Genomic DNA, 13411 nt, shown 5'->3' with positions numbered 1-13411 from the left:
ACAGCTAGGACATCTTTAACGGGGGGAAGGGGGTCAAAGAAAACTGTGAACCAATTTGTTTCTATTTTTCATATTCCCAGTGAAATTAAATTTAGAGAATTACACTGCTCATCTTGGGCTATGGATTATCTAGGCTCTACAAATGGTCTAGCTCATATTCAGTCACTTAACTCATATAACTGCACAAAGATTGCAATGAAGAGTTAAAGTAATTACTTGCAGAATGACCCTGATGTATGTTTGTTTGTTTAGATTACTGTTTAAAGTATCACAGCTTAGCCAGGTTTAAAACACCACTTTCTTGGCACCTGATTAAAGTTGCTCTGAGCTCCTCTCTCCTTGTTGGTACTGGCAGGTATACAATATCTCTCAGAGTCAGGCTGGAGGTTAAGAAATTACTTTGATCTCTCTGCTCGTCAAATTTCGTGGGCAGACAGGTGTGTAATTAAGTGTCTTCTTCCAAACAGGCAGCACTGAGACTTGTGTGGATGGTCAGAAAGCCATACAGAAAAATAAATGTGTGTTGAGACTTTCTGAGACTGAGATGAAGATGAGCAGTACCTCACTCCTCAACTTTCAGACTAGGATATCTGCCTGCCTATGATGACATGCAATGGAACCTCTTGCCTCTTACCCATTATTTGTGGCACTAGAAAACGATTTCTTACAGTAATATTTCAGAAAAATGAGTATTATTACCCTACTTCCTAATTCCGTCTTGAGTTTTATCACTATCTTTCTACTATTTCATTCTCCTTTTCTGCTGTACTTAAGTACCATGAGAAAAATATGTGTTATAATTTCTGGCAATGCATCTTCAATGCACATTGAGATTAAAAATCTCAGCACAGCTACCTGATGGAAATTCTGTGTCTTCAATAAAAAAATAAAAAGGGAAGGAAAAGCCAAGCACAACTGCACATCCAACTCAGGGCACAAATTATCACACAACTGCAAGCCAGACCCTCATGTCACCTGATTCCTTAGAGCCTTAGGTGTCATGTCCTTGTTGTCCTGAAACAACCAGAAAAACTTGGCAGACTCATGTTCAAACTCATAAAGATGGCTAATACCCGTAAATAAAGCAAAAGAATATAAAATGAAAGCATAAATTTCTGCTTTGTCAAAGTACATTACAAATAACAGGACCATGAGTAATATGAGGCCATTGTGATTTAAATCATTCTTCAAAGTACAGAGTACTATACTATACAGCAGACAGAAACATATGAAAAAACATGCCACCTCCTCAAAATTGTTTTAGAAACCTAATTCATGCCACATCTTTATGAAACTGGGCAGTTGGTGATACAAGCATCTTAAAGTGCACCAGACATGGTGGAAGGAAGTGCTGGATACTTTTGACTATCCTTGCTTTCCCATTTTGAAGCAACTTTGTTTGAAGCTTCTAGTGAACATTCTACTGGCTATACTTCACTAGGTGAAATATAGATTCAAGTGTTGGTCTGAAGTAGCGCAAAAAAACTGAGTCCAATGGCACTTTTAAGACCAACAAAGATGTATTCAAGGCATATTCATGTATTAATGTATTCATGCCTTGAATAAATCTTTGTTGGTCTTAAAGTGCCATTGGACTCTAATTTTGTTGGGAGAAATATAGTTAAAGGAGAAAGGGCAGACAAAGGGTTAAGTATCTCCCTCCCATCCTTAATGTGCTTTAAACTGCTACCTTGAAGCAGTTCAGGACTCAGCTACATGTGATGATGGGGAAACCCTCTGACAAGAATATGGTAGCTGCCAAATTCTAAAGCAGCAGTGGGGTGGCAGTTAGGGTTGGGTGCTTTGGCGCCCGAAGTGGCCGGTCACTCCTGGCACAGCCAGCGCTGTGCCATGGGGGGGGAGGGGAGGCGAGGTGCTTGTGTCAGTGCGCCAGCAGGCGCACACACGCAGGTGCACTGATGCCCGCGCCTCCCCTCCCCCCCTCCCACGATGCGGCGCTGGCTGTGCCGGGAGTGACCGGCCGCTACAGGTGCTGAAGCGCCCAACCCTAACTACCAACCTACTGCTGCTTTATAATTTGGGAGCTACCATATTCTTGACAGAGGGTTTCCCCATCATCACATGTAGTTGAGTCCTGAACTGCTTCAAGGCTTAATAGTGAAACCTGGGTACTAAGGGCCATTCTGCACCCAGAAAATGTAGTGAAAGGGTTACGTCTTGCAGACTCTTTGGGGTTTTTTTATGTTTTACATGACATCGTTAGCATCTAGCATTCCAGTAGCAAACTGGCAGCTACATCCTCCATTTTAAAGCGCTAGCTGGGGAATCCACAAAAGTGTATTTCCCCAACTATATTGCATGAGTGGGAGGAGAGCAATAAGCAACCACCAGCAAAATGGCTGTGCATAAAAAAGTGGCCAGAAGTAGTGTGATCTCCATCTCCAGAGCCCACCCTCATGCCCGCCTTCCTTTCCCTTCTCCCTGGAACGAGGCTTTTTGTTTTTTTTTGTAGCAAGCTGCCTGGAGCAATGAATAGACATTGCTCCATAGAGGCAGAACAAAAAAAATTCCCTCCCACCAGTTGGCACACAAAGCATGCCTCTCAAACCCCCCTCCCCCATCAGGAAAAAAATTACTTCTGTTCATCTTTAAGTGTCAAACTTATATGCATGGGCATAGCAATGGATAAGTTTTACTTTTAAAAGATTACTTTCCCTTTAAAGCTAGGAGAAAGCTGATTGGCTAGCTGCCATGATTGACAGGCAGGAGGAAACTTGCTGGTATTGCGGGTCCCTCTCCACAGCCATTTTAATCAGCCATGGGAAGTGCCTAAAAGCATCAGAAAGCAGGAGAAGGAGAAGAAAGCAAGAGAGCGAGGGGGTGAGAAATGGCGGGGGCATAGTTTTTTATAGCGTTAAGCAATTGCGGTTGCTTAACACTAAGTTTTTAGAGGTGCAGAATGGCCCCGAGAGTTAAACCTGGAAAATAGTGTGACAGACATGTGATTTTTCATAAAATAATTTTATTTAGAACGTTGTCTCTACTAGGGATCAGGAAGCCAAAAGTTGAGCTGCAAAGCAATATTAAAAAATCAATATAAATATTTATTTAAAAAGTGCACCAATACTAGGGGATCTGCAATGATTCAGAGAGGAAATTCCATTACCTCCCCATGGGCTCCAGTTTCCCTTCCTAATCGCCACCTCTAGGTCACCTCCCACTCACCAGACATGGTTCATTTCCACGTCATTCCCCTCTTTGCCAGCTCCAGCCTGCCACCCTTCCTTATTTTCTCCTCTTGCTGGCTCTTCATAAGGCCATCATGTTTTCATGTGCCATTTTGCCAAGTGAACTATTTTTGGGATATTTGCCCATGCACTAGCTATGAACTTCTGGGAATGATTACCCCCGAGTAGAGGGGGGGGTTTGTTTTTGTTTCTTTTTAAAGAAAGAATGAAGATTTCCTGCAAACCTGGCAGCTTTTTGGATTTGCTTATCTGATACGGACCAGCTCTTCCTGACAATTCTATTGTAAGTAGTCACAGGACTTAAAACAAAGCTCTATGAAATTTGTATTGTGTACATAGAATTCCCAATAAGCAAGACCAGATCTCTGTGTATGCAAAAAGGAATACAAAGAAATGTCACCATGTCATCCTCATAGCTACTTCTTGGCATTTATCTACTTTGTAAGATTTCTATATGAGAACACAAAGACAAGTTGAAAGTACCTGTGTCATCTTAAGTTTATTTTCCCATGTGTTAATCCGATCCTCAAAAGGCTTCTTGAATGGTGAGAAAGACATACTCTGAGTCATGACAATGTGATCATCTAAGAGTTGTGAAGCTTCATCAGGGCTCTTCATAATGAATGTTCCTGTTTCTTTGTAGGGAAGAATATTGAAGAGGATAGATTCCCATTCATGTTCCATCTTATCCAAGGCCTAAGAAAAGAGACATCAGCAAGTTTTTACATGGTTTTACATATGTACATTGCAAAACATTTGTCATCTTAAATTTTGCAGAATGGTTAGTAGAATGGTTAACCGTTGTTAGAAAAACAGAAATCTAGGGAAAGGGAACTGCTTTCTACCAGAAGCAACTTGTTGTTGTTGTTAGGTCAGGGCTTGTCAAATCTTAAGCACCAGGTAGCCATGGTGCCTAAAAATTTAATTATGATGCCTGCTGGGGATGGTACACTGTCAGATGACCTTAGCCTGTGGCACAGCCCTCAAATGCAGACTCAGCACAGCTTGAGGAAAGAGAATTTTTTATTTGACCAAGCAGGGCTCTTCCTGCAGTCCTTCACAAGGGTTAGCTTCTAGGGAGTTCACAAGCAGGACAAGAAGGCAGAGGCTCTCCTCTACTGTTGCCCAGCAGCAACTCTAAGTTAAATGACATACTGCCAAGTTCCATATATAATAGACTGACTGGAAGACCTTAATGGGTAGAAGACACCATTTTATGTATACCATAATTAAATTGGGATTGCCAGCTGACTAAACAGACACTGAGAAATGACTACATTTTATATATCTGTGATCAAATAACTTGTGAACTAAGAATGGCCTTGGCCTACTTTTCATTACATCATAGTGATGTCTGATAAGAAATGAAGCCAGAACTCCTCTGCAGGGAGCAGGGGAGTAAAATCCTTCCATTTAGTACAGTCTATGCAGATATATTGTAGTTGGAACTACCTGAAATCACTAAGTCCCTGCTGGCCACTGGGAGGTGGTGTGAGAGGTATGTTAGCCAGCTTCACTTTGGGAAACTCCTGGAAATTTGGGAGTGGCATCTGGGGAGGAAAGGGACCTCAGAAGGATATAATGCCTAAGAGTCTACTCTCCAAAGCATACATTTTCTGCTATTGCCTTCCTTCTGCATAGCAACCCTAGAATTTCTTGGTGGTCTTCCATGCAAGTACTCCCCAAAACTGGCCCTACTTACCTTCTGAGATCTCAAGAGATCAGGTTTGCCTGTGCCATCTAGTTCCAGGCTTATCAGCATTATTGTTCTAATAATCTGCCTGCCCTCTATATGTTCTATATGCCTTCTATATCCAAGAAAAAACTGTCAAGTTCTGGGTTAGATATCTAATATTATTATTATATATAATAATAATTTTATATATATTATCACAGTATCATGCCAAATTATGAAGTATCTAATCTTCTAGCATAAGTCTATACACTCGATGATACATTTAAACAATCAAACTGCAAGGAAAGTCTGAAGGAATATTCTCCTCACATGTTCGATGGAGTATTCTTTCCCCGCAATCTCAGCTATTTTGGCTATAACTTCAATGTGGTCCTGAAGCTTCATATCCAGACAACGTGCAAATGTCAAATTGGCTTTGGGCTTCACATTGATTTTGATCTCCTCTGAAAGCATCTCCCAATGACGATTGCGCATACCAGGATTACGCAGGCCTTGAATAAGGGGTATGTATGGTTTGAATTCTTCAATCTTGCCACGGATTTCCACAGCCACATCTTGGCATGCTTTAAAAATAATGACAAAAGTTCCATTAAGCAGAGGCTCTAAGGAGACCACATTACATAATACACAGTCCAGGGCAAACTAGATTCATTGTGTACAAAAATACAGATCTGAATACTGTAAATGGAATGCAATATTAAAAGAAGGAGTGAGAAGCACTGGGCTTCAACTGTGGCTAAATTCTTTATTTGGATATCTGAATTAAAATTATGTCTTCTTGTATACACAAAATTGGATCCATTGAGACATCAAAGTAATTCCTTTCCCTTGTTCCTCGCCCTCCTTTAGTTCTTTCCAACTCAGGAAAAACATTATTCCTGGGTTGCAGAATTCATATGAACTAACAGCCATGGGTCAGGAGGTAGCAGAGGGGAGGGAGAATGAAATGAAATTGCACTTCCTACTTCTTCTGTCAAGGAGTCAAAGAGGGTGGTTTTGTCTTCTCCCTTCTCCCCAGTTTTCTTGGATTGGCAAGAACTATTGTTAGAAGAAGAATCAGGGAAAGATCCACAATGAGCCCGTGGCTCATTGAACCTAACCCATATAATTTATACTTTCTCCTTGTCAAACAGCAGTTATAAGAACTACAAGGGTCACAGTTTAAAGGTTCTAATTTGCAATGCTTTAATGTACACTGTGCAACCTATGGCTGCTTTTACAAACTGAGGAATAATATCGCAGCACTGCCTTTGACAAGATCATAATATGATGGTATAACAAGAAGTCAGGCTTTCGAAAAAGACTTGAATGTAAAAGTATGTATTTTTCTAATCCTTCGTTTTGAATGAATCACCCTCATTCATACATTCATTCTTTCATTTCATCCTCTGTTAGGGCTTATTCACTGCAGCATTTATACTAGTTCATTGTTTAGAGCAAAGCAAAGCAAAAAAAAAAAAGAGTGAAGAACCCTCACTACTACTGATTGTATTACAATGGAAATAAAAAGCCAATGCTGAAGATAATTTTAGAGATTTTACAATTCTGACCTATAGGAGTCTCATGGAAGGCACCTTAAAGACCAGCAGTTTTAATTCTACCATAAATTTTCGTGGACTAGAGACCACTCTATCAATCAGGCATACGTTCACAAATTTTATGTAGCATAGAAGACTCCTGTTTAGCTTTGCTGCATGGACTAACACAAGTACTTCTCTGGAACTCTGAAAAAGCATTAAGAGCTCTGCAGGATGCAGAATTAACCGAGTGATTTTTTTAAAGGACAAAATAACTTGCAATTCCTTGAAACTGGTTTCACACTTTGTAGAGCTATTATGTCATCATTGTATGCCAATTCAATTCACATATGTAATGAGAGAATTAAAGCCAGAAAAAAAAGCCTAAGATGTCTGTCTCACCTCTCTCCAGAACCACAAGTAATCAGGTCAAGATCCTGCAGTTACCTGGAATATCCTTGAACTGCTTCACACACTTGTGCATTGTCTTAAAAGACTCGTTGACATTCTTCTCCAGCTGCTCTGCATCAATGGCAGTCAGAGGATCATTCATCCAGCTTTCAGACCAGCGAAGCCAGTCTGATGCTGTAGTCCAGAGATCATAGAATGGCTGGAAATCTTTAACCATCTTAGACAATTTATCATACTGTGAAAAGCAAAAGAACACTGATATGGACATACATCTCTCTAGCAAGAGTTACAACTGTGCCCTAAGCAGATAGGCCTAGTATCATTTTACCATGCAATCAGATTGAGCATGGTACACTTTAAGGTCCTTTACAGCCGCCTAATATATTCTTTTCTCTTTGCAGAGACCAGTAAATAGGCATGGAGCTCTGGCTCTACTTCAAGACAGTTAGTTGTATTTGATGTATTAGGCCAGGGGAAACTTTCCCTCTCTCTCTAACAGAGTCCAGATGGATACAATGATGCAGGCATTACTAGGGCCTGTAATGTGGACTGGCAGGAACCAGCTGGGAAACAGGATGGAATAATAGGAGTATATGAATTGCAAAGGATATACATATGCATTGGGGGCACATCCACTGCGTTTCAAAATCACTGTGTGAATGCACACCTAATAATTAGCTCTACAATTATTCTAAATGAGACAGCCACAGGGGGAAAATGTGCTAATATAATGGTGGCAATAATAGGCACAATTCCTTTTAATTGCAAGAGGTGCTGAAGCAAAGTTTCACTACATTTTTATATGGTATTCAGAATCCCATGGGCAGCTTGGACATTAAAGCTCCCACAAAACCCCCAGTGACAATCGCTTGGGGGGGCTGCCCCCCCACCCCCCGCAGAGCCTATGCAAAGGGTAGCAGGAGCCACTGCAAGCTGATCCTGCTTCACATGAGGCAGGCAGGAGTTGCTGCTGCAAACGAGAAACCTTGCCTTACACTAGGTGGGCAGTAGCTACCACCACTGCAAGTCAGCAGTTCCCCCCCCCCTTGTGTGAGGTGGCTGCAAGTTGCTGCACAAAGCAGACAGGCAAGAGATGGTTGCCCTTGCCTCAAGTGAGATGGGAAGGAGTGCCTGTAAGCCTGCTCTTTCCCTCACTGTCTCCAAAATGGGAAAGGACCAGAGCCAGACCATCTTCTTCCTCATTCCTCCTCTGCCAGAGGACTGGACTCCTTTTGCAGGGCTATTTTATTTCCCCAGTCCACCATGGCCTACAGGTTTCTGTGACATTTCAGGCAAACTGTCAGAAGGGGAATTACCTGACAAACATTTGCAACAAATAACATTTAGCATTTAATATTATGCATTTCAAGCGCTCAAAGAAGAACTTCATGTGTGTTAAGCCAATCATCTTTACAGTGCTTTTGTGGAGCAAAGAATGCCATGGTCCCCATATTGTAGAATGAAAGGTTGAGTTGAGTCTAACAGTGTGTTTGTGGGTCAGAAGATGTGAACTTGGCTCACAGTCTACCATCAGTGGGCTACAACAGTTCTCAGTTGCAAGCTGCATCAGTTCCATGGATCTCTTGTGGCTATTATAGGCCATATCAATAAACATTTGGCTAAAATATACTGCATCTAAAAGTAAAAGCTGAGTCCTTGAGAGTCAAAGACAAAACACACTAAAGCAGCAAGAGCTATATATGTAAGAGAACAAAAAGTATCCTTGATTACGATTACACTAGCAGCAAACAATATTTACAAAATAAAAAGAGAAGGGAACCAGGCATACAAAGCTCCTTTATACTGAGACAATTAGTCTACCATTAACTTGTCTACTCTAACTGGCAACAGTTCTATAGGCTCTTAGCTAGAGGTCTTTCTCATTAAAATGGTACTACCTGGCTATTTTAACTGGAGGTGCAAGGACAGGACTGGGATCTTCTTATGTAAAGCAGATGCTCTTACCACTGAGCCATGGACCCATTACTAAATGGCATTTAACATTAAAAACAAAGTTTTTAGTAAGACATTCTGAAAAAGATGGCATCTAAACATGAAGATGTTCAATTAAAGATTTTTGCCTGTCAAGGAATCACCTGGGGTCAGTGTAGGAATCACTTTCACATTAGGAAGCAAAAGAAAAAAACAACCAAACTGAATTGCATATGATATGCTTTGCTTATGAAGCAAGAATGCTAACTTTAACTGGAGAGATTTAATCTGTGTTTAGCTCTCCGATTCAGTTTTAAATGTGCTCAAATTAGACTGGATCCGTCCTCAGTTTTGTACTTAGAAACAATGTATATGATATCTGTTCACGAAGTTTTCTTTCCATTTGTCATCTGGGATCCAAGAGAACAATATATTTCATGATCAATACATAATGGAAATGCTGAAACCCTCCGCCATAAATTACGGTATGCACTGCTTGAATGAGCACACAGGAGAAATTAGTGGATTATGCCAATAGTTAGTGAGCTTTTCCTTGTTATTCACAGCCCATGAAAGAGCAAAGGAACAGGACACTTACACTAGTCACTGGCATGCCAAAGATTCGCTCCCTATTATTGTAGAGTAATGCCATTTGCTGGGAGTCCTTCAATTGCTTTTTGATTCTTCTTGCTTCATTGGCTATCTCATGGGCCCGGTTAATATCCATGTGTGCAGAAAACCCAGCCACAGCAAGCTAGGAGATAAAAACAAGTTTGACATGTGGGGAGATAGAATGCTTGCTTTCTAAGGATACGTAGAGACTGCAGAAGAGGTTGAGACATTTAGCTTCACATTCAATCTTGACAGGGTTTTGATGCTTTCATCTTTCATATTGTTATGACTGAATATTTCTAACAGGTCATGAAAATAATTCCCTCTTCATCATGGTGGAACTTCTTGGATAATCAAACCTGATTAAAGGATAATTCACCACAGCAATATTTGCTATATTTCCAGACAACTACAGTTATGGTCATGTCCCTTTAATAAAGGTTTAATGTGATATTATGTATCAGATGATGTTATTTATCTCTATGTCATGAAAGGTTCAGTTGCTCATTTCCATGCAGTGTGCCCCTTTTAAAGGGATACGATATTTTCTCTAGGTCAGTTGTGCATCCTACCTAGGATGCAGGCTAAAAGGAGCAGAGGCAGATCTCACATTTGAAAGATAGCTTGTAGGCTTACGGCCACTTCTCAAATATAGATTTGTAATCAAATTTTAGACTGCAGTAGAACTAAGAAGGGGGAATAGTCCCCCTCCACTGACAGAGAACCCTAAGGTTAGTGCTGGATTACTGCTGGATTCAACACATTTTATGTTTAATTGTTGTGAGTTTCTTCAAAAAATGACTTCTTGTAGTATGGAATTCTAAAAGTTAACAATACCTGTTGTCAAAAAATGAGACACAGTAATCAAACAAGCCCTACTTTCATTAAATCCATACAAAGCATAAATACAAGAGCAAGACTGAGCCTGAGTCTTGTGCATGACAACGTGTTGAACACAGCCCTCAGATGAGCATGGTCTCCATGTGCAAAAGAAAGTCTAACAGGGGGCATTCATAAATTATTCCTAGCAGTCCCTGGAATGGAAAGAGGGAAGGAAACAGTAAGAGATGGGACTGACCCATCTTAATAATGGGTAAATTAAATATGAAATGTTGCTGTGACTTTCTGATTTTTTACACAATTGCATGCATTTACATGGTTTACTTTGTACCTGAAGGCCATCTAGCCGTTCCTGGAAGTTGGTTTGATCCATGAATTGAATTTTTCGGAACCTCTCCTCATCTTCTATGTGCTGCTGCCGTATCAGTTCAATTTGTCCGCTGATCTTGGAAGGCCAGTTGCTTGCAGCCCATCTGAAAACACAAAGAGATTAAGAAGAAATGACTCATGGAGATATGGGCAGAATAATGTTAATGAAGATGTTACAAAATGGATGCAGATGAAACTTCTGGAACGAAAGCAGGAGCACAGATTAACCAGCATATCATCTCTAGAACTTCATTCCCATATCTATTCCCTTGGTGTCTTCATCTGTGGGTTTTAGATGCCAGTGAAAACAATTCTCTTTCCCCCAGCTTTTTATGTTTTTGTTATTATGTATTTTAATTAATTTATTTATTTAGAGATGTTTATACTGCTCCTCTCATGCTTTGCCATCTATTTTGAAAGTTTATGTTAGAAGGATAGGTTATAGCTATTTTCTTGAAATAAATGTTTTAATTTTTTGTTTAAAACACACAAATCCTACATCATCAATGCCCCCCCTACACCGATCCCATGGAAACATTACTGAGCAGAGATCATGCTAGAAATATATTAATTGATGTTGCTGCTAGTTTTTGGAATTAATTTTTAACTGGCTTTATAGTGTTACTAATGTTATAATTTTTAACACTTACTTCTGCTTCATAAAGCCTTTGATTGTGTGGAGCACAACAAATTGTGGCAAGTTCTTAAAGAGATAGGAATACCAGAGCATCTTATTTGTCTCTTGAGAAACCTATATGCAAGTCAAGAAGCAACAGTGAGAACTAGGCATGGATTCACTGATTGGTTCAAAATTAAGAAAGGAGTTCGGCAAGGCTGTATACTGTCACCTTGCCTATTTAACTTGTATGTGAAGCACATCATGAGAAAGGCAGGGTTAGAAGAGTCACAAATTGGGATCAAGATTGCAGGGAGAAATATCAACAACCTCAGATATGCAGATGATACCACTCTAGTGGCAGAAAGCGAAGATGAACTAAAGAGCCTGTTGATGCGGGTGAAGAAAGAGAGTGCAAAAGTTGGCTTGAAACTCAACATCAAGAAAACGAAGATCATGGCATCCAGCCCTCTCAATTCCTGGCAAATAGATGGGGAAGAAATGGAGGTAGTGACAGATTTTATTTTCCTGGGTTCCAAGATCACTGCAGATGGGGACTGCAGCAAAGAAATTAAAAGACACTTGCTCCTGGGGAGGAAAGCTATGGCAAATCTAGACAGCATCATAAAAAGCAGAAAGTGCATCTAGTTAATGCTATGGCCTTCCCAGTTGCAATGTATGGCTGTGAAAGTTGGACCATAAGGAAGAATTGAGGCTTTTGAACTCTGGTGCTGGAGAAGACTCTTTTGAGTCCCTTGGACTGAAAGGCGAACAAACCGGTCAGTCCTAGAGGAGATCAGCCCTGACTGCTCCTTAGAAGGCCAGATCCTGAAGATGAAACTCAAATACTTTGGCCACCTTATGAGAAGGAAGGACTCCCTGGAGAAGAGCCTAATGCTGGGAGCGATTGAGGACAAAAGAAGGGGACGACAGAGAATGAGGTGGCTGGATGGAGTCACTGAAACAGTGGGTGTGAACTTAAATGGACTCCGGGGAATGGTAGAGGACAGGAAGGCCTGGAGGATCATTGTCCATGGGGTCGCAATGGGTCGGACACAACTTCGCACCTAACAACAACAATTTTAACTGGTTTTGTATTGTTACTAATGTTATGTTTATCATTTTTTAATTGTATTCTGTTACTGATCCTGTTGTTCATTGCCCTAAGCCAGCTTGCTGAAAGAGTGGCATACAAATAAAATAATAATAAAAATTATTATGACCCTCCTCATAGGGTTCTTACGAGCCTGATAAATTAACTGCAATAACAGTAACTTATTGTGCATACTGAAGTTGCTAAAGAAGTGATTCACACTAAAATAAATAAAATTGGATTCAACCCCCTAATTCAAATTGCATTTAACATTTGTTGTCTGTTCTGTGTCAGATGGTTTCCCTGGGTGAAATCAGCACACAGAGATACTGTACTATCACTGAGGTAAGGTCTGTCACTCTTCACTCAGCACTGCACATGGATACAGCTCTCTGTTCCCGTTCCCCTTTTCCTTTAATTTCCAGAGATGCTTCCTTCGTAACCTAAAGCATGGGTAGTCAACCTGTGGTCCTCCAGATGTCCATGGACTACAATTCCCATGAGCCTTCATGGGAATTGTAGTCCATGAACATCTGGAGGACCACAGGTTCACTACCTCTGACCTAAAGCATGCATAATTTCTCACTCACTCACTCACTCTTTACCTCAGAATTCCCAATTTTCCCCCACAACAACTATAACTTCAGAGTAGGCATGTCGATAGTGGCACACAAGACCATTTTCTGCTTGGCTCCCAGGGCCGGAGCCCTACCCAAGGAACCAGGGTATTGGCAACACTGAAGGGAGCAGCAGTATGGGAGAAGGCCATGTCTGTCATTGCATCCCAGATCTGCACAACACCAGCTGAGTCCAAAACAAACTTTGAGATTCTGATAGTGGTTCTGAGGTATTGAATGCTTTAAGTATGTTTCTAAACTTCAATCCCCCCCACAGCCTCACCATTTTGTTTGCTAGCACAGCAATGCCTTTCCAGTTCAATATTGGTTGTTTTTTTGGGGGGGGGGGCGGTTTGGCACTGGAGTAATAGAGGTTGCCTACCCTGCGCTGCACCAGAACCTTCTCTGAGGGAGAAGAACACCAGAGTAAAGCATAACAGTCTAGAAGCTTAATAATGAGGGACTACTATTCAGGAATATTTGTGCAATGTACCAAACT

The 13411-nt window shown here is 40.8% G+C and overlaps 1 protein-coding gene across 7 annotated transcripts in view; it reads right to left on the bottom strand.

Annotated features, from left to right (window-relative positions):
• Positions 1 to 13411, bottom strand: part of DNAH1 (dynein axonemal heavy chain 1) — a 236653-nt gene that overhangs the window by 134843 nt on the left and 88399 nt on the right. For all 7 annotated transcript variants that reach the window (XR_013229078.1, XM_077325858.1, XM_077325859.1 and 4 more), the window contains 5 exons: positions 10549 to 10690; positions 9364 to 9519; positions 6870 to 7068; positions 5215 to 5468; positions 3693 to 3905 (listed from right to left, as the gene is read on the bottom strand). Coding sequence is in view for 6 of the 7 variants with exons in the window: in XM_077325858.1 (XP_077181973.1) it covers positions 3693 to 3905; positions 5215 to 5468; positions 6870 to 7068; positions 9364 to 9519; positions 10549 to 10690 (964 nt within the window). In the remaining variant the exon portion in view is untranslated. The remainder of the gene's footprint in view (positions 1 to 3692; positions 3906 to 5214; positions 5469 to 6869; positions 7069 to 9363; positions 9520 to 10548; positions 10691 to 13411) is intronic.

This window comes from Paroedura picta, chromosome 3, assembly GCF_049243985.1.
Source record: "Paroedura picta isolate Pp20150507F chromosome 3, Ppicta_v3.0, whole genome shotgun sequence".
In the NCBI taxonomy this organism is placed as follows: domain Eukaryota; kingdom Metazoa; phylum Chordata; class Lepidosauria; order Squamata; family Gekkonidae; genus Paroedura; species Paroedura picta.
This window is presented reverse-complemented; position numbering and strand designations above follow the sequence as displayed.